Below are 22,067 nucleotides of genomic sequence, written 5' to 3' on the forward strand. Positions count from 1 at the left end.
GGGTTTTTTATTACTTCTATTGTCTTTGAAATGTGTTTTACTGCTGAATGTACTGACAAGTATTTATGATAAACTAAAAACCAATGGCATTTCTATTAAAACTTGTGTCATATTTAAATATATTTGTAATTACACATCTGTAATGTACTTAAATGTGTTAAGAAACACGGTCATGAAAGTCTCTTTAAGTACACTCAAATGGACTTGCATCACATTAATATTACTATATTATCTGCAAATATAGTTTAAAAAAATATACTTTTAAGATTTGATATACACTTACAATTAAGCACACTTTATCACAAGGGAAAGTTGTAAAAAAAGTATCAGATTTTGTGCAAACATAAAAAATAAAAAAATAAATAAATGTAGTGAGGTACAGTATTTGCTTTGCACCAGTGCATCTGAATTGTTGCATTGCTAACAGCTGCTGTTGTTCATGTTTTCAGAAATCGTCATACTCTCTTTAAAATTGTACTGCACGTCGGAATATCCTTTAGAATATTCTGTTATCTTAGCAATATATTGTGTCAGACTTTGTTTTAATATATAGTCACTGATAAGGTTCCCTTTCCAGGATGCTGCTTCAGAAGGTAACCTTGCAGTCTGTGTATGGAGTGGACAGTAAGGCAGTGTCACTAGGTTTTAATCCCTTGCTGAAAAGACCAGTTTAAACCAGCCCGTGGTGTACTGGTATTAGCTGGTTTAAGCTGATTTAGTTGGTCTCCTAGCCTGTTCTCAAGTTCCACCAAAAATCGTTTTTAGTAGGGTTGGCACAGAACTAAAGCCTGATTCATGCTTTTAGCCTCGTGTCACATACTCTCACTGTGACCCCATTCTGATAAAAACTCTGTTAAACATCATCCTCTGTTGCCCACTACACACACACACACAGTCGCAGGCCCGTTCTCCTGTAATGACCTTAAAAGGTCTCAGCAGTGGCCAATAAGTGATGAGAGAAATAAGAGAAGACTGCTCAAGTGAAATATATCTGCACGACGCACACATATAAACACTGTAAATTTAGAGTGAGAGAGAAGATCGTCAGGAGGGAAAAACAGAACCTGAGATGGCGGGAGAAAGAAGAAGAGAAAGAGAAAGAGTGTGACAAGGAGACTGTGGATAACTGACTGAGTTCTCGGAGTGCAGCCCGTCCTCGCTCTCTCTCTCGGTGTACTTCTCTCTCTCCGTCCCTCCGTTTCTCCACTGGGATGTAATATTCGTAGTCTATGCCTGGATTCTGTCTGTGGAAAATAATCTACAGCAAGAGAGAGAGAGAGGCAGTGAAAAATCAGGTTAATAAACTCCAGCATATGGTAACGTCTCACTCCATGACCGCATTCCAATTAGCATCGGCCGTATTTCACAGACTTTTAAAACACACTCCTACACACTCACACACTCCTAAAATCTGCATGCACTTAAAGCTGGAGTACATGAGCTCACCGTTATTCATGGAATTCTTCCAAAACCAAACTGATGATACGCTGTTACTGTGTCGACTACTACTGACACCTAAACACGAGCAACACTGAAGTCTAAACTGGCATCATCACACCAGAGATACCTAAACAATACTGATACTCAGGCTTGGAAGGGTTACTTTAAAAATTATATTCCCTTACAGTTACGAAGTACTTAATGAAAAAAGTATTCAGTAATGTAATCCAAGGACCACAATATGAAAGTACTGTAATCTGATTACTTTTGGATTCCTTCAAGGTCACATATATAAATAAAGTCAAGTAGAAGTAATATCATCAAATACTTATATTTATTATGGATTTGATTCTAAATATAAACTTTTTAATGCACAATATAAAATATTTAAGAAACTGCCATGTAGTTGCAACTATGCTGTAACTAAACACTCTGTTAATATGAAACCAGAACACAACAGAAAAATACAGAATACAAATGTGCATTTTTTTTCTGAAGCAAATATAATAAGAATAGATGCACTGAATTTTTATAACATTAAACAATGCTAAAAATATTTTAGGATCCAAAATTACTGCAAAGTTTAATCCTGTGAAGTATTGCTGTTATACTGTTGGCAGCATTAAGCATCTAATGAAAGACTAAACGTGACCCTGGAACCAGTCTTAAGTAGCACAGGCATATTTGTAGCAATAGCCAAAAATACATTGTATGGGTCAAAATTATCGTCATCATTAGGATATTAAGTAAAGATCATGTTGCATGAAGGTATTTTGTAAATTTCCTACCATAAATATATCAAAAATATATTATCATTAGTAAAATGCAATGCTAAAGACATCTTTTGGACAACTTTAAAGATGATTTTCTCAATATTTAGATTTTTTTGCACCCTCAGATTCCAGATTTTCAAATAGTTGTATCTTGGCCAAATATTATCCTATCATAACAAACCATACATCAATGGAAAGATTATTTATTAAGCTTTCAGACAATGTATACATCTCAATTTAAAAAAATTTACCCTTATGACTGGTTTAGTGGTCCAAGGTCACAAATGTGCATTTAAGCAGCTCATTCAGTTAAAACCTATAGCTTTGGTCAAAACTTTCTGGCTACACGTGCTGATCAAACACACCTGAGCTTCAATAAGAAGAGGAGATATAAGCAGAAGAAGAGAAAGAAAGGGTGAGTAAACTCTCCATTTCACCCGCTTATGGTGTTTTCTCCCTCTGTTTTTCCCAGGCTCCAGCGAGTGATGGATCAGCGTGTCTCACACTACACAGACACTATTTATTTGCCCCAGACTTCGCATCGCAGCGCCTTATTCATGCATTGCACTTTACACTGTTTGAGACTTCAGTAAAACCACCCATTTTCTGTTGATTTAACTACTTCTGTGTCCTTGTATGACTACCCAAACCACTGACACCTAAACTAGACCAATACTGAAACATATACTAGTATCATTAAACTAGAGATACCTAAACTAGAGCAATATTTATTCTTAAACTAGTATAACTACCCAAACCCGACACCTAAACTAGACCAATAATGAAGTGTAAACTAGTATCATTAAACTAGAATACCTAAACTTGATCAATAGCGATACTTAAACTAGTATAACTACCCAAACCACTGACACCTAAACTAGACCATTACTTATGTTAGAACTAGTATAACTACCCAGACCACTGATAACTAAACTAGACAATACTGAAACATAACTATTATCATTAAACTTGTGATATCTAAACTATACCAATACTGATACTTAAAACTAGTATCACAACTTAAATATCGATAATTCAACTAGTCAAACACTGACACCTAAACTAGTATGACTACCAAAACTACTAACACCCAAACTAGACAAATACTGATAATTAAACTAGCATCACTATTTAAATACTGATAATTAAACTAAAGACTGATAATTACAGTACTCCAGTTCTGATAGTTAAACTAGTATCATTAAACTTGTGATATCCAAACTGGACAAATATTGACACTTAAACTAGTATGACTACCCAAACTACTGATACCTGACCAATACTGATATTTAATCACTACTTAAATACTAATAATGTGTGTATTTCTATTACTTTAAAACACTTTCTTGTATCGTCTCATACTGTTTCCTGATATAAGCCGTAACTGGAAAACGAGAGAGCTCCTACCATGATTTAGGAGAAGTGTTATAGTCATATAATATCATCATCATCAATAAACACAATAGGCATGTATAGACAGAATTGCGGCTCACTCCTTCCGTCCTTTCCTGCAGTAAAACCTCCCAGTTCAGAGTTGGTGCTCCATCACACACAAGCCAGACTTTTTCCTAAATTCTCTAATGCACTACATGAACACGCGTGTATGTGTGTGCTTACGTATAGCTGCAGCTGGGCTGTTGTGGGTCCAGGAGCACTGAGGGTTTCTCCTCTCTCTTCTCCCTGCTCTTGAGGTCCAGCTTTGGGTCGGCTGTACAGGAAGGTGGTTCCTCCTGCCGGATACTCTCCCGGAGGATCGACCGCCCAGCGTCCGTTCACCACCGACTGACCTGTTCCACTGCGCAGGGCTGCAGACACAAACACATGCAATAATGACACGAGGGACTCACATTCACAACACACAGAGCTAGATATTGCTAGGGTTATGTTTAGTTTTTGTCCTGGTTTTCAGTTAACTTGTTTCCCTGTGACCTAGTTTTACTTAGTCTCTCACCTGTGTTGGATTAATTAACTCATCAGTTCCTTTGTTTGCTCCCCTACTTTAACCCTCAGTTCTCCCTTAGCCTTTGTCTGTTCTACTTTAAGTTTAGTTGTGTGTTTTCTTGTGGTTTTCTGGCTTGTATTTATTAAATCAAGTTTATTGAAATTGCACCATTTGCCTTCGTCTGCCTTCCTTTGACACAACGTAACAGACATGTTCCTGGAAGACTTTTTTCTTTTCGATTCATCTGAGTCATTATTTGTTTATGGAACGTGTGGAAGGCTGTTTTTAGCTGTCTGTAATTACAGATCTCTATTCTGCTTGTGATGATTTTTATGAGTTTCCTACCATGATCACACATCACATGAAACTAGGAATTCTCTTCCAAGAGGAGCTCATAGACGAAGTGTCAAAGAAAGAGGAATGGAAAGGAAAGGATGAAGCACAGACATCAGAAAACTAAACTTAAGCTAATGTGTACGGCCCTCATGTGTCTACCAATGAAATAGATCCCTAATAATCCTAATATCATTAGTCATCAAATTCTTCTGAGACCAAATAATCAAAGCTGTGCTATTCACAACACACCGATTAAATTACAAATGACTCCTACTGACATCTAAACAAGACAATACTAATACTTAAACTAGTACGACTACTCAAACCACTGACACCTTAACAAGACCAATACTGATTAAATAAACCAGACAAACACTGATAAGTTAAGAAGTATGACTAGCCAATCTACTGGCATTTAAACCAGAACAGTAGTGATACCTAAAGTAGACAAATACTGACACAAACTAGTATGCCTAGCCAAAACTACTGACACCTAAACAAGACCAATACTGATTGAAATTGATATTGATCAAAATAAGCTAGACAAACACTGATAATTATTAGTATCATTAATAAAGTGTATCATTTTACAAGTATTAACTAGTATTATTAAACAAGTGATACCTAAACTATACTAACACTGATACTTAAACTAGTATAATTGAACTATCGATACCTAAACTAGATAAATACTGACACTTAAGCTAAAACAACCACCCAGAACTACTGACACCAAAACTAGACTAATACTGATACTTAAACTAGTATGGCTACCTAAACCACTGAGACCTAAACTAGACCAAAAATAGTTAGACTAGTATATCATGACTTAAATACTGATAATTCAACTAGAAAAACACTGATTAGCAAAGTTGTATGATTACCAAAACTACTGACAACCAAATTAATTCAGTACTGATGCTTAAACAAGTATCATTCAACTAGTGATACGCAAACTAGACAAACTACTGACACCTAAACAAGGCTAATACTGATAGCTAAATTAGTATCATGACTTTATTACAGTTAATTATACTAGAAAAACTCTGATAACCAAAGTAGTGTGACTACCAAACTACTGACACCCAAACTAGTCCATTACTGATACCTAAAAAATGATCATTAAACTACTGATACCCAAACTAGACAAATATTGACACTTAAACTACCCAAACTACTGACACAGAAACTTGACAAATACTTAAATACTCATAATTAAACTAGCGATCACTGTACACAAACACTGATAATTACGCTATTATGACTACCCAAACTACTGACATTCAAACTAGAGAAGTATGGATACTTAAATTAGCATGACTACTTCAACTAGTGACACCTGACCTAGATCAATACTGATAGTTAAATAAATATTAGTAACCAAACTACTGACCCCTAAACTAGTGAAATACTAATACTTAAACTGTTAGTAATAAACAAGTCATCCGAAACTAGACCAACACTGATGGTTAGACTAGTATGACTACCAAAACCACTGACACCTAAACTAGACCAATCCTGACACTTAAACTAGTATGAACACTTAAACTAGTGGCACATAAATACCCAAACCACTACCAAAATATAGATCATACTGAACAAAAAAGTGACACTTAAACTAGTATGACTAGCCAAACCACTAAGACCTAAACTAGATCAGTACTGACACTTAAACTAGTATGACTAGCCAAACTGTTGACACATTAACTAGGCAGGTATCGAAACTGGAATCAAGGATTGTGATTTTTTTGCTATTATCTAAAATTTTGTAGTCATAATTGCCTGGTGTTTTTTTTTTTTTTTTCATGGCTGGTAAAAAATATTTCAGGCCGGTAAATTTCCTTAAGTCACCGATCATTGGCAGGTCTGGCAAAAAGTTTGTTTTAGGCCCTGTTTGGTCATTGTAAGTTATTGCTACAGCAGTCTGCCTCCAGGGTACAATCACACCATGCTAGAACACACAGAGAAATGGACCTGTGCGTATGGAGAAACAAACACAGACATGTCCATGAGTCTGACTCAGGGTCATATTCACTTATGAAAACATGCCTGCATTAGCTAATCCGGCCCGGAGAGATCCTCCCAACCCCACGCATCCTCAGCCGTGAATCTGTGCATTCCTGAGTCATGTCCAGGCTAATAATAATATGAATGTAGTTTCAGCATCCCTCTCAGGACAGTGAATCATCAACGCCCCAAACGCACCGCAGGCTCAAACAATGGGACAATATCATCTGAATTTAAACTTGCACGCTCTAGATCTTCTGAAGTGATCAACAAAAGCTGTGAAGAATTTAAAAAATACCTCTCTGCTAGTGATCGCTGTTGTTTATGAGCTGAACATTTGGCTGGAGGTCTGAACTCTGAGCTGAGTTTAAACCGAGAAACAATGACCAATTTACACTAATCTCACATTAGCAGGTAGAACCATATCCCGATACATGATGTAAGAGAGTGCATGCATTTACAGTCACACACACATGCACACACTCATGACTGTCAGGAAGAACTTCCATCAACTTTCATTGATTTAAATTAAGATAATCATAATTCCTAAAAAATAACTAATCCTGCTAAAGTCTGTCATCATTTACTCACCCTATAATGCAAACTCTTTGGTCAAAAAAAAAAAAGGAGTTTAGCAGAATGTTCACGCTGCTCTTTTACTTCCAAAGGTGAATGGGGACTAGGGATGTCAAGCTACCAAAATGACAAAAACCTACACTGAAAAGTAAAATGATCGTGCCATTTATTTACATTTGGTTTTGTTTTGATTTGGTTAAAAGCAAATAAAATCAATATAAACAAATTTTAGTTTTAATAGTTTTTTGGCGTGACACCAGAGTATTGATGGGCGGAACACAGACTGGCTGCAGAAATGATTTGTTTATTTATTTTAAGTAGAGAACAGAAAAATAAAGATTTTAAAATGACATTGTAATAAACATAATGGTCTTTTAAAGTGATCATTCCTGTCTTTATTAATAATAAGTAAACTAAATTAAACATTGACTAACAAAATGTTTTTAGTTTTATCTAAAGTGAAAATTTTACTTTCTTATATTTCTTACTTTCTTATACTATTTAGCTATTGCTTATGGTGAAATAAAGTTGTAAAAAAGCCAAAATAAATATTATATTATACTGACCTCGTTAAGTAACACTCTGGCTTGTGTCTAAAGAAAATATCTTGATATATAATAATTTTCATCTTTTGGTAAAATAAATGTTTTTGATTAACATTAGATAAAAAATTTAAAGTTTCTACCAAACCATGAATATAATTTAAGAAAAACAAATATATATGGCTGCAACGAATTAAAGTGTTTCCAGTGTACAATACAATATCTTTATGCATTTAAATGGTAATTCTCACACCATTTTTGTATCTTAACAGACCCCATTCACTGTCACCAGAACTTTGTGAGGGAAAGTAAATATATTTTCATTTTCTGAGTGAACTATTCTGCCCTGCAAAGGCAAACCACAGTTTCAGTGATCACATATAGTTCATGCATTTGCTTTTGTAGAAAAATATTACAAAAATGTATGAAATAAGATATAATTTAGTTCCTTTATTCAGCTGTTTTCCACTAGTTAAGTTGGCATAATGAATGTTTTTCAGGTTTCATTATTTTAGGGACATTTGGTCACCATAAGGAAAGACAAACACAACAAAAATGACCACACACATACACCATATTTGTGTTTCTTTCATGGAGGGGACTTTCTGTTTAACACAGACCTTTTCTGACTCTTAACTTAGCCCTCACACAAAGCTTTAGGCAGTTTTACACTTTCATTAAGACATTATTTAGTATTTAATTTAATGAGGATGTTTCCTCAAGGAGAAAAACTGCAGAAAATAATTCCAAACCAGACCCACACACACACACAGTTCGTACCCAGATAGTTGGGACTGGCTCGTCTCTCAGTGATGTTGATGGCCGTGGCTCCAGGGGGGATGTCCAGGATTTTGTGGTAGCCCAGCGGGACGCTGGTGTTCTGGAAACTTCCCGTGACCCTCTCACAGGTGCTGTCTCCCCCGCCGCACACGCCACAGCGATCCCGAACCAACCCTGAGCCCAACACACCATGGTGGTTTTTGCTCTGACGCACACACAAAAGTACACACACACACAGAGGAAACAATGACTTTATTACCATTACAGTAAAACATGAAGCTGCCAGACTCTAGAACTAAAGATCTGTAATGCTGTCCTCACAGATTTAGACTTAGAATGGAATCACTGTGGCTTTTTTCGGTGATGTTATCATATTGGTGCATGTCAGCCTAGCTGTTTTCTCACCAGACAGCGTCCTCCCACACACACATCGTTGGGTGTGTTATTTGCGCAGGGTGTTCCATCTCGTACCCTCTCGGCCTGCCGCACGTAGAAACGATACCCGACGGGTCGACAGGTCAGCTCACACTGCTGCTCCAGACCCACTGCCAGAGAAAAACACTCCACAACATCATTCAGTGCCATTTCATACTGTACATCCATCACACAGTAGCAGCTTTACCTCATACTTCAAATGATCTATTGTGCTTTATTAAGTGTCTTGTATAAGCATGATGGCATTTATAACTACACATTTAATAATAGTGTAAGTACTGAGGTCACAGCCATTGTGCTTTATTAAGTGTCTTGTATAAGCATGTTTGTATATACATCATGTATTCATTGTGCATGGGTGGCAAATAACTAATTTAATAAATTATTTTACAGCTTAAAAACTAGAGTCATTGCACTTGCAAAGAAATTAGCTAATTATAACAAACACCATTTGCACAAAGAAGGTCTTAAAGGTGGAGTACACGGTTTAATTCAGAGATACAGTGGAAAATGGTCATTGGGTGAGTTTGGTTTATGGATCCTTCTGCCCTCGTGAATGAAACTCTTTCTGAAAAAGGCCTGATTTTCCGTTGTATCTGTCCTCTTTTTGAACCTCATGAAATCCCTCGGGTGCGGATGCAAGGCGCATCAGTCTCTCTCTCACAAACACAACACAGTCCTGAGCTATTAATTACAATTATTAATTAATCAATGTCATGATCAAAACACTCATTATTAATGGTGTTTACTAACACAGATACAACACACAACTCACAGTTTCTCTAGAAAATGTACAAATCTAGTTACATATTTTGAACATCTGCTTATCGGTCCATCCAAGTTTTTGCTCTCTGGTCTTTCTGTCTATTTTCAGTCTCAGCTGGACTACGGTGCGTTCATCTGGAGCACACAAAGAGCACTTTCATGATCTGGCAAGCTCTAATCTGATTGGCTGCCGTCCGGCAGTAAGAGCACACAGGGTTTTATTCAGTCTGCCGGGCTGATTCTGTGAAGAACTCTTACCGAACTTGAAATTACATCAAATCTTTGAAAAAGCTGTAAATTTCACATCGTTTTCTGGGCCATTTTCTGGCCAGTTCTGAGAGAAATTAATGGATGGCCATATATAAAAATATAAATAAATACTACTATATATATATATATATATATATATATATATATATATATATATATATATATATATATATTTATATATATATATATATATATATACAGTACAGACCAAAAGTTTGGAAACATTACTATTTTTAATGTTTTTACAGAAGTCTCTTCTGCTCATCAAGCCTGCATTTATTTGATCAAGAATGCAGAAAAAAACAGTAATATTGTGAAATATTATTACAACTTAAAATAATAGTTTTCTATTTGAATATACTTTAAAAAAATAATTTATTCCTGTGATGCAAAGCTGAATTTTCAGCATCATTACTCCAGCCTTCAGTGTCTCATGTAACATCCAGTCTATCACATGATCATTTAGAAATCATTCTAATATTCTGATTTATTATGAGTGTTGGAAACAGTTCTGCTGTCTAATATATTTGATGAATAAAAGGTTAAAAAGAACTGCATTTATTAAAAAAAAAAAAAAAAATCTAATAATATATATTCTAATATATTTTCTTTACTATCACTTTTTATCAATTTAACACATCCTTGCTGAATAAAAGTATTGATTTTATTTAAAAAAAATAAAGAAAAAAAAATTACTGACCCCAAATTACTGACCAGTAGTGTATATTGTTATTACAAAATATTTTATATTTTAAAAACATAGCTTCTTTTTTTTTTTTTTACTTTTTATTCATCAAAGTATCCTAAAAAAGTATCACATGTTCTGGAAAAAATATTAAGCAGCAGAACTGTTTCCAACTTTGATAATGAATCATCATATTAGAATGATTTCTAAAGGATCATGTGATAATGATCCTAAAAATTCAGCTTTGCATCACAGAAATAAATGATAATTTAAAGTATAATAAATTTAAAAACAATTATTTTAAATTGTAATAATATTTCTTGATTTTAATTGTAATAATATTTCACAATATTACAGTTTTTTCCGTCAAATAAATGCAGCCTACTTCTTTCAAAAACATTAAAAATAGTTTCCAAACTTTTGGTGGGACTCCTATATATATATATTATATATATATATATATATATATATATATATATATATATACATACACTACAATAGCACATAAATAAATAAATAAATCTGACATGTAACCAAATTACTAAATCTTTAAATTAAAATGAAAACTAAAAATAAAAAAAAAGGTTTATACAAAATATAAATAATTACTATAATAACACATACAAAATACTAAAATAAAATATATAGGCCTATACACAAATAAATGAATAAATACAATCTAATTTAAATAACCCCGCCCCTAAACACAAAACAAACTGTGGTTGGTCACTTCACAGTTCTCTTCACGTCTAAGTGGGCGGTTCTTCCAGAAAATGCTGTAATGTGTAGCAGACTTTATCCGGTCAGTCAAAGGTCAGGTTACGTGAGATTCTCTTTCTCTCTGTCTGTCAGAATCAGCTGACACTGACAAAAGAGCAAGAGATTCCAAGCCCGTCTTTTCTCATTGCATCACAGTTATCTTTGAGAGATTATGATGGAGACAATGGTAGAGAGAGAGAGAGAGAGAGAGAGAGAGGGAGAGAGAGAGAGATTCACTGAGACTGACACAGAGAGAGAGGAATGCACAAGAAAGAAACATCAATAAAAGTAATAAAAATAATGGACATAAAGGTATATCTTAAAGAAGGGCAAAAGCAGGAATACATAAGAATTATCTTATTTTCTCCTGTCTTTTTCTTGCTCTCTCTCTCTCTCTCTCTCTGATGTGCAGACAGTGAGTCTATTCAGACTAAATATACTTCCCCACTATCTCTGTCTCTAAACAAACTCAGAGAGACACACAGGAAGACCGAGGGATGACGAGAGAAAGAAAGAACAGCACAGGATGAGAGAGGAATCCGTTCAGGGAAAGAGGGATACACAGAAAGACCACGAGAAAGCGCTGGAATGTCAGAAGAAGAGCGCGAGCCTGAAAACTATTCACACACTTCAGCCTCACATTTCACAAAAACAAGTCTGCTCCGTTTGAAATCATGCAACAATAAATGTAATGTCTATAATATGGTTGTGAAATATGAATTAGAAGTGCAATGTTCAGCAAAGTTATTGTAGTTAAAACAATACATACATACATATATATATATATAATTTGCTAGTTGCCTAGGCATTTCTCATTTTAACTTTAAGTTAAACTAAAACTGAAATTAAACTAAATAAAAATATACAGACATATAAATAAAAATAAAATTACAAAAAAGCTCAATAAAACTCAATAAAAACTAATTAAAAATATTAATAAAAACTTTCAGTGTCTGCGTTATACTACAATAACACTGATTCTCCAAACATTTAACAAATGATTTACTTTTCACTTCAGTAATGTATGGTCATTTGTATTGTATCAGTTTGTTTCTATTGTTTTAAACACAAATATTTTACTAACAGTATCAAATGTTTAGACAGTAACATTATGTAAACTGTGCCTGAGCATATTTACAGTATGTATAAATATGGTCAAAAATTAATAATTAAGGTTGTTTAATGCTTTTGAAGTCCCTTACACTCACCAAGGCTGCATTTATTTGATGAAAAATACAGTAAAAATGTGAAAACTTATTACAGTTTAAAACAGCTGTTTTCTATGTGAATATGTGTTAAAGTGTAATTTATTTCTGTGATGTGCAGCTGTATTTTCAGCATCATTACTGCAGTCTTCAGTGTCACATGATCTTCAGAAATCATTCTAATATGATGATTTGCTGCTCAAGAAACATTTCTGATTATTATCAATGTTGAAAACAGTTGTGGTATGATTTTTTTCTATGTTGAAATCTGTGATTGTTTTTCATTTTTCCTTTTGAAAAAAACAAAACAAAACAAAAAACCACTTAATTACAGTATGCCAAACTTTTAACCAGTAGTGTATAATATCCGTCTAAAATGTTACTTTTACAAGCTTGTTTCTTTATTATTCCCTGATTAAACAAAATAAAGTAAATGTATTGCAACTGGCTGAGCAAGATGTGTGTGTTATGAATCCTGGCCCACCTCACTGCAAAACCAAAACCGACACATTTTCAGACATTCTGGATGTAAAAGCCGACAGAGTGGGCAGAGGTTATGCAAAGACGAGCCCAGATTTACTGATCAAAGGCGATTTCATCAGAAACACACACACACACACACACACACACACACACACACACACACCCTGCAGATATTACAGGTTGTTTGCTCTTTACAGAGTCAGTAGTATTAAGATCTCAGACAGATGACACACTCCAGCGCCACTCCGAATGAAATACTAGCTTACTACTTACTGAAAAACTCACAAAACACTCATTCGACCAGTAGACATCTTGCAAACATTTCCTATAATGCCACGTAGCATGAAAAAGAGGTGCACTTTAGTATGGTTTTAAAAAGAAAACTTTACAATGCTTTTTTTTTTGACCCACTTATGTAGGACTTCAGTACATCTTTAAATGTAATCTCAATTACTTATTGTCTTTGAAATATGGTTAAAGTGTTACTCCTGAATGTACTGACAAGCATTTATGATCAACTAAACTATATTGTACTATCATTTCTATATTGAAACTTACAAATAAGGGCAACTTTTTCACATTTTCAATTCAATTTTATGTAAAAAGAATGTCAGCTGTCAGAATAAATGAGGTGAAAAATGTTGATCTGCAACACTAATGCTTGAAACTACATTTGCTCAGTAAAAAGGTGCTTTATACTCCAAAAATGAAGTCAAATGTAAACATACTGTACATTTCCACTGGAAGCTTGTTTCAGCCATGATATGGAAAAAATGTAAAAAAAAAAAAATTATTTCACAATTCAGACATTTTTCTTTAAATCTCACAATTTTGGAGTTTTTTTTTTTTTTCTCACAATTTTCTCTGAATTGCAAGACACAAACTCAGAATTGTGAGACATACAAAGACAGAATCACAAGATATAAGGTACAACGGCAAGATATAAACTCAGATTTGGAAAAAAGAAAATATGAATTCGGAAGAGTTTATATCTTGCAATTCTCCTTTTTCTCCTTTATTCTTAAAAGTCAGAATTGCAAGAAAAAGTCTGAATCGTGAGATATAAACTCAAGATTCTGAAATGTGTGATATAAAATCAGAATTGTGAGATATCAATGCAAGAAAACACATTTGATGTGCAAGCTGTTTTTCATAGCTTGTTATTCCAACGAGGGATTTGTGCCTCCAAAGACAGAAAAATAAACATGCAACCCGACACCAAAGTGTGCAATATTCCTGGAAAGCATCTCTTGCACATGTTTTATGGGAATAGTATGCATCCACAACATTTGCATTTGCATGAGTGTGGTGACAAAGGACTGAGGTTTTCAGAGCAGGTTAGTGTTATTGTGATCATAGCCCACACGTCTCTCTCACAAACACAGCTGTGCCTCCATCCCTCCCTCAAACTCTCTCGCTCGCTCTGGCCAGTCAAACACTCTAAAACTCTGCGTACAGTATTGTGTCCGTGTCCCAGCCCTGTCCCCAGTCACCCACGTTGATCCATCACATCCCGCTCTCTAATACTCTCTGAGCTGGGTGGAGAGATTCTGGCAGCGGACGGGTACAATAGCAAAAGATTTGGACCAACACAAGGAAAACGAAAGGAGGGAATGTTTAGTGAGAACTAAATGAGCGAGAGAGGAGTTCAGTTTCTCTGTTCATGCACACTCTCTTTGTCCTTGTTCACTTGGATCTCTCTCCATCTCTCCATTAAGCTGTCACAGGAAAAATTTTCACCTTTATTTTGCTCCAAACCCACAGAACTTTCTGTCTTTTATTGAAGAGAAAAGAAATTCTGAAGACATTTTATGCATTAAGTATGATACAGGCTTTAAAGGGTTAACAGAAGTTTTTCAAGGTTTCTAAATGATCAACATGTTCAAAACTTTGCTGTTAAACCTGTCGCACACAATCTACTCCATGCCTTCTGTCGTCTGATTGATAGTTTAGACTTTTTTTAATCACTTTTAGTGTAATTATACAAACATCCAGCTTCAGCTTGTGCTTCACGTGTCTTTTTGGTGTCAAATCTTTACTGATTTTTATCAAATAACCATAAGATTATCTGATATTTATATCATTTTATGTAAGTATCTGCTATACTGTTATAAAGATCTCATTGGTTTACATTACAAGCATCAGAATTTCATCCATATGAGCAATAAAAAAGGCATAAAAGAGACATAAAAGCCTGTTTAATTACAATACACAAGAAACTGATGACTCAGAAAGACAAAAAGTATCATAAAAGTGGTCAATTAATGTATTAAGTCTTCTTCTTAAGTTATCTGATACTCTTTAGTGAGGAACAAACTGAAATTTAAGCTGCTACTTACTAAAAATCTTCCCCTCTAGTGAAGCAGATCCATCAGTTTTGTGAAAGAGTCAGTCGAATTGGTTCCGACAACTGATTCACTGAAAATATCCAACTATAATAATCTAATCATTTTGTTTCTGTATTGGCGATTCCTCTCAAGAACTCTTTTGATTGCGCCAAAAAGATTTTCAATAAATTACTTTTTGGTCTGTTCACCATTTTCTGTGAATAACAAAATCCTGATCCGTTCCTCAAACATCAGACGGGTTTGGAACGACACGAGGGCGAGCAAATGAGACAGAATTAACTTTTTCAATGAACTTTAAAAAAAAAAGTCCTTTAAAAACCCTCTGGCACACTGAGAACAAGCCAAATCATACACTGAACTGCACAGCAGCGCCATGCAGTAACAATTACTGCACACACACACAATCACATAATGATCTTTAGTGTAGAGCCGGCCAAAAAACGATCTCCCAGGGACAACAAAACAAAAGCATGCTCACCCTACAGCCAAACCCCCAGTGCTTCGTCCAACAATAGCTCACATAACTGCTGGAACCTACAACCCTCTTACTTCGAATAAATCGGAGCACATTCTAATACCTCCTCCACCATCAAAACACACACAGTCCCAGTGTCGCCTTGTCACACCGAGGCCTCTTTCGCAACTGCTCATGGCCTGAATACCCCTGAGGGCTTTTGTTTTCATTTCATTTCTACATAAAAGCAGATTTAGAAGCGAGTATAAACAGAGGGGTGAATGAGTGCCAAGTCTCTATCATTTCAGTGTAACTGAATTCTTACACTGAACTCTTCCTGATCCTGAACCCTGTAGGATATCTGCGCTGTCCCATACTCAACTGACCCCTGCTTAGCCCTGTCCGATACAGAACTACGTCTGATTCTGAACCCTGTTCAATACAGCACTCGACCTGCTAAAAACATTTTTTTTTACAGCTTTAGGGCATGCATTTGACTCACTTAAACCATAAAATACTGTTTCACTGTGTCACACCTACATCTCTGTTCTAGCTTGCACTTTTCCAAGTCATTTGGGAAGTGTGTATTGGCCCTCGTCATGCTACACGATCTCCTCAGAATGAATCGCTTGTGCTCAAGCATTCCTTAATTACAAGTCACTTTGGATAAAAGTATTTGCTAAATGAATAAATCACTATCAGTTGAATTACACTTTAGCAGACACTACATCTGTAGTTCAAAGCAAACATTCTGCAGTCATGTACCCAAAAACAAAATGTGCCAAACCTTATATCTGCACTGTACTGTATATCATTTCACTTTGTTATTGAAACAATCTGGCACCCTATGCATCATATATAAGGTTTGGAGTAATAACATGCAATCAATACTCAATCCTTTCTCCTTCTTTAAATCCCTTCCTTCAGTGTCACACAAGCCTGAAATGATTTACTGATAAATACTCTCAGAACCATGATGAGAAAAAGCTCAGTGATAAAAGATCCACTCCTATAGACACAAACAACACGTCAGCTACAACAACGCATTAGCAGCAATTCATCAGCTAATAACTTCAAACAGGATCACTGATCTAAACTCAAGACTCAAGGTTCTAACTAAAGAATCTAAACACAAGATTGAGGGTCCTTCACTAAACTAAACCAAACCAAACCAAACCAAACCAAACTAAACTAAACTAAACTAAACTAAACTAAACTAAACTAAACTAAACTAAACTAAACTAAACTAAACTAAACTAAACTAAACTCTAAAGTAAAGTAACCTTAACTATATTTTATATTGTTATTGATTATGTTTGGTTGCTTTTGAATTATGTTTAAAGATTCTAAACTGAAGAGTAAAGATTCTTCACTCAGCACTTAAAATTCTAAACTCAAGATTTTAAACTCGAGATTCAAGTGTCTAAACTTAGTATTGATGATTCTAAATCCAAAATCAGGATTCTAAGCTCAAGAGTACAGGTTTTGAATTTTACAGTTTGTAAATTTAAGATTCAAGTGTCTATTCACAATTCCAAATTCGAGGTTCTGTAAAGACCTAAATATTCTAAAAAAAAAAACCCTCAAGATTCATGTTTTAAACATAGGATTCTAAATTCAATATTCAAGTGTCTAAACCCGATATTCTAATTTGTAAATTCTAAATTTAAGGTTCTACACTCAAGATTTAAGATTCTAAACTCAAGATTTTAAACTCAAGATTAAATATTTTAAACTCAAGATTCAAGTGTCTAAACTCAGTACTGATTATTCTAAACCCCAAATCAAGATTACTAAATCTAAATCTAAGCTCAAGATTCAAGTGACTAAACACAGTATTCTATTCACAATTCCAAATTCAAGGTTCTATGCTCAAGATTCAAAATTCTAAACTGAAGAGTAAAGGTTCTACACTCAGAACTTAAAATTCTAAGATTCTAAACTCAAGATTAATGTTTTAAACTCAGGATTGTAAATTCAATATTCAAGTGTCTAAACCTGGTATTCATTCAGCATTCTAAATTCTAAATTTAAAGTTCTACACTCAAGATTCATGACTCTAAACTCAGTATTCAAAACCTTCAATTTTGAATTTAGAGCCTTAAATTGTAAATACTGAGTTTAGACACTCAAGATTCAAGATTCAAAACTCAAGATGATACTGTAGATTTCCTGCTCAGTGATTAAGATTGTAAATTCAAGGTTCGAAACTCAAGAATCGAGTTTCTGTACTCAGGGATCTAAAGTGAAGATTTAAGGTGCTGTCCTGAAGGTTTGTGGTCGTCATGGTCCATCTGTCAGATGGGGTTCCTGCACACTTGAGTCTCTCTGCTGTAGGCCAGACGGCTTCCTCTGCTCAACAGTAGATTGGGTATCACTTTAGTTACGTCTGTCCTCACTTCCCCCTTTTTCAAGCCTCTCACTTACTATTCAAGCCTTTCTTCCTCCATTCAGGTCTTTCTCCTCTCATTCACAGACCCTTTCATCCCATCCATCCATCCATCCCGAACAGCAGCATTTTTCTTTCGGTTGCTATGACTCCCTAACCTCTGTCCTCTCTGACTCCGCCCCCCTCATCCGATTTCCCCACGAGAAGTCCCTCTTTTTCTTTCCCTCGTCTCTCTGTGTTGTTGATTTATAGTGGCGGTCTGGTACGTGTGCTCCGTCTCAGTGACTTTTATAACGGCCCGTCACACATTCCTGTTTTTTAACTCTGTGTTTCTCTTTAACTTCTCTTTCTCTATCCTCTTCTCTCACAAAGACTCTTTGCTTGTACAGTAATGCCCATGACCCCTGCGGTCACCCTCCTCCGCTCTCCATTCATTCTACATCTACTTTGTCTTCTTATGGCTCATGTCATTTACAGCCTCTCAAAAACGCCTTTATTCTTGCTTATCTGCAGTTCTGAGCTTTCTTAGAATCACTATTTAAGGCCTTGCCGGTCTAAAAGGAATCCATGCACATTTTTCACATTTTCTATGCTGATTGTGAATGAAAATCTGCAGAAAGAATTTAAAAGTGCCATAACTTGTTGAACAGAGCTGAAAATACTCATCCAACATAATTAAAATGATTTATTTTTTAAAATATGGAATAAAAATGTAAACAGTTGATATTTAATCAACATTTTTCTCAACTTCCAAGCCATCTTGGATCATTCTTTATTTTTCTTTTTTTTTTTTATGCAAGCCACAAGAATGTAAAAATAAAAAAGAAAAGAAAAAGTCATTATTGAGACAGACTTTGTGTCTGAAGCACAGCTACAGTACCTTCTAAATGTTTGGGGTCTCCTCTTTGGGAAGAAATGCATACTTTTATTCAGAAAGGATGTATTAAATTAATCAAAAATGACACTAAAGACATTTTTAATGTCTTTTTAAATATGTCTATTTAAAATAAATTATATTCAAAGAATCCTAAAAAAAAAAAGAAAAATCATGTGACACTGAAGACTGGAGTAATGATGCTGAAAATTCAGCTTTGATCACAGAAATAAATTACAGTTTAACAGAGATTCAACTAGAAAACAGCTGTTTTAAATTGTATAAATATTTCATAATATTTACGGTATTTTTGATCAAATAAATCCAGCCTCGGTGAGCAGAAGAGACTTCTTTCAAACACATACCAACCCTAAACCTTTAAACTGTAGTGTACAGTATGATGCCTTAAAAAGTTTTCTAAATACGCAGCACACTATCTTTTGGAACAGGCTCATATGTTTAACAAACAGATAAAAACAAACTAATGCATGCAGTCTGATCATGACAAACTAAGTGAAAAGAAGTCAGTGGAAAATGTTGTGTGAGCAGTTGTCCAGTACACTTAGTTATTAGACAATAAACTCCAACTGCTGCTCCACAATAGCAGAGAGGTAAGTAACAGGGTAATATTCCACCACACCTCTGTTATTGCTTCTTTTTTTCCATTAACACCCCTTCAATTTCCGTTTCTAACCTTCTGTGAAAGGCTCCCAGTCATACACGCGTCCCATAAACTCTTTATTGTTGAACGCTGCACACTGCTCAGCCCTGGAGTTTACTGGAGCACCTGGACATGCCTACAGAGAGAGAGAGAGAGAGAGAGAGAGAGAGACTTGAGTAATGGTAGTAGTGATACATTAGCTACCATATGGAAATAATGGTGAACCTGGAAACACTCAGATAAATCTCCAGAGGGAGAGACAGACAGAGGCCGAAGTTTACGGAGTCAGAACAAGACAAGAGCCCTAAGAAGACGACTCAAAGTGACACACATTTTAAGGAATGAAAAACTGACACACCACTAGGGTTGGGAATTCAGTTATTCAGAAAAAGTTCCGTTTTTGTCAGGACAAAAAATTACAAACTTGAAAGAATTAATAGATTTCCATTCTTTCTTCTAAATTATTTCCAGAACCTTTAACTCTGTAAAGCTACTGTATCATTAGATATACACATTTCTAATGTCTCTATATGATCAACATGATCAAAACTTTGCTCTTAAACCAGTTTCACACACAATCTACTCCATGCCTTCTGTCGTCTGATTGATGACTTTTTTTAAATCAAGTAAAAGTTCTTATAGTCTAATTTTACAAACGTCCACCTTTACTGACTTTCATAAAGTAAAGGTCAGAATAACTGCAGTAATATCTCCAGATGAACTCTTACTGGACTGAAGCAGCTCAGCTTTACTTGATTCTCCATCAATCATGTTTTAGAGTCTCAAATCTGATCATCAGGATCTTTTGAGGAGCGTTTGTTTCCAGAAGCTTTACTTTCACTGTTCCTCAGCGGAGGAATGATCTTCACAAGCCTCCAGAACATCTCACATCTTCTGAGGAGCCTTTATTTCTTCATCTCTCAATCACTGCATTATATGTTTGGATCATTTACATCTCATCTCACTGAGACACATTACTGGAGATATAGAGTGATGACCGATATCTATATATACTGTACATATTTATATTTATATTATTTTTAAATGTAAGTATCTGCTGTACTGTTATAAAGATTTAAATGATTTACATTACAAGCATCAGAAATTCATCTTACTTAGACACATAAATATCAGCATCTGCAGCGAATTGCATATTTTTGCTCAGTTTGGGCCTCTGAATAAAATTGTGCTGTTTTTTCCTCCACATTCTCACTGTATCAGACTATATGAGACCTAAATGCTTGATGCATGAAATATAATGCAAAACAAAAACACATGCATTTTTTTTCTCTCTCTCTACGGGTTCAATAAACAGTTTTTTAAATTTCAATTTCTGACTATTATTTAACATGACAGGGTTTACAGGGTTAAGAATCCAGAATGGTTAAGTGGAAATGTAACCAGAATCGATAAATTCCTTGAAATCCCCAAACCACAGACAGAACGGGACTTCAGGATAGAAGCATATGGCATCATAAATCAGACCTATATCAGCTTCGAGAGCACTAGAGCACAGCTATGGTTTGGAGCAGATGCTCAAGATCTTCCACGTGTTCGTTCTCCATGCCAATGACATCAGGAAACACTGCTTATTTTCTCTTGCTTTTTTCCTCTTCCTGTCTTGAACACGATAGGAAGCACCCACAGAGGGAGAGATGAAGCGGAGAGATGTTACAGGACACTAAAGACAGGCAGAGACAGCTGTGGACGGTAATGGGGGTGAAATTAAAGAGGCACAGGGTCATCGAGGTGTCATTTCACCTCACAGACCACCACACACTCTGTCATTAATGACCAAACACTGACCCATTAATGCACAGCAAACACACTGCGGCTCTCCACAAACCGGCCCTAAATATTTACAGCACGTCTGAGTGTGTTTGCTCAGGAAAACTTCTGCTCCGTTTATTCTAGAGGTTTAGTGCTCATTCTCGAGTTGGCTGATTTACTAGAATTAATTTGTGGTTTGGGTGCTTTCGGCAAAAGTTACGATGTTTAGATGCATACGTTTAATTAGGCTACATCAATGCTGACGAATATTTACAGTATAAACATTGGGAATATTGGCTGTGTTTGAAATCTCCTGAATGGTTTAAAAACAACTTAATTTATGATTGTTAACTCTTTTCCCGCCATTGATGAGTTATCTGATCTTTTAGAAGACAACGCGATTTTCTCACCTTTTTGATCAAAATTATACATTTTTATGAAACCTACCTATATTCAAGTGTTGATAAAAAAAAGAATGCTTTAAGCTAGAATAAAACAGATTTTTAATTAATTTTTTTTTAAAGTAGAGGCTTTGATCTTTAATTTGGCGTATTGCATATTCAAATATTCATA

The 22,067-nt window shown here is 35.2% G+C and overlaps 1 protein-coding gene across 1 annotated transcript in view; it reads right to left on the bottom strand.

Annotated features, from left to right (window-relative positions):
- The window catches only part of LOC109064915 (thrombospondin type-1 domain-containing protein 4-like), a 49,457-nt gene that overhangs the window by 9,732 nt on the left and 17,658 nt on the right, over nt 1-22,067 (bottom strand). The window contains exons 5-9 of the mRNA XM_042755520.1: nt 19,758-19,860; nt 8,802-8,941; nt 8,397-8,601; nt 3,831-4,018; nt 1,132-1,258 (exon numbers count right to left, since the gene is read on the bottom strand). Of these exons, the coding sequence (XP_042611454.1) occupies nt 1,132-1,258; nt 3,831-4,018; nt 8,397-8,601; nt 8,802-8,941; nt 19,758-19,860 (763 nt within the window). The remainder of the gene's footprint in view (nt 1-1,131; nt 1,259-3,830; nt 4,019-8,396; nt 8,602-8,801; nt 8,942-19,757; nt 19,861-22,067) is intronic.

The sequence above is a fragment of the Cyprinus carpio genome, unplaced genomic scaffold, assembly GCF_018340385.1.
Source record: "Cyprinus carpio isolate SPL01 unplaced genomic scaffold, ASM1834038v1 S000006714, whole genome shotgun sequence".
NCBI lineage: Eukaryota > Metazoa > Chordata > Actinopteri > Cypriniformes > Cyprinidae > Cyprinus > Cyprinus carpio.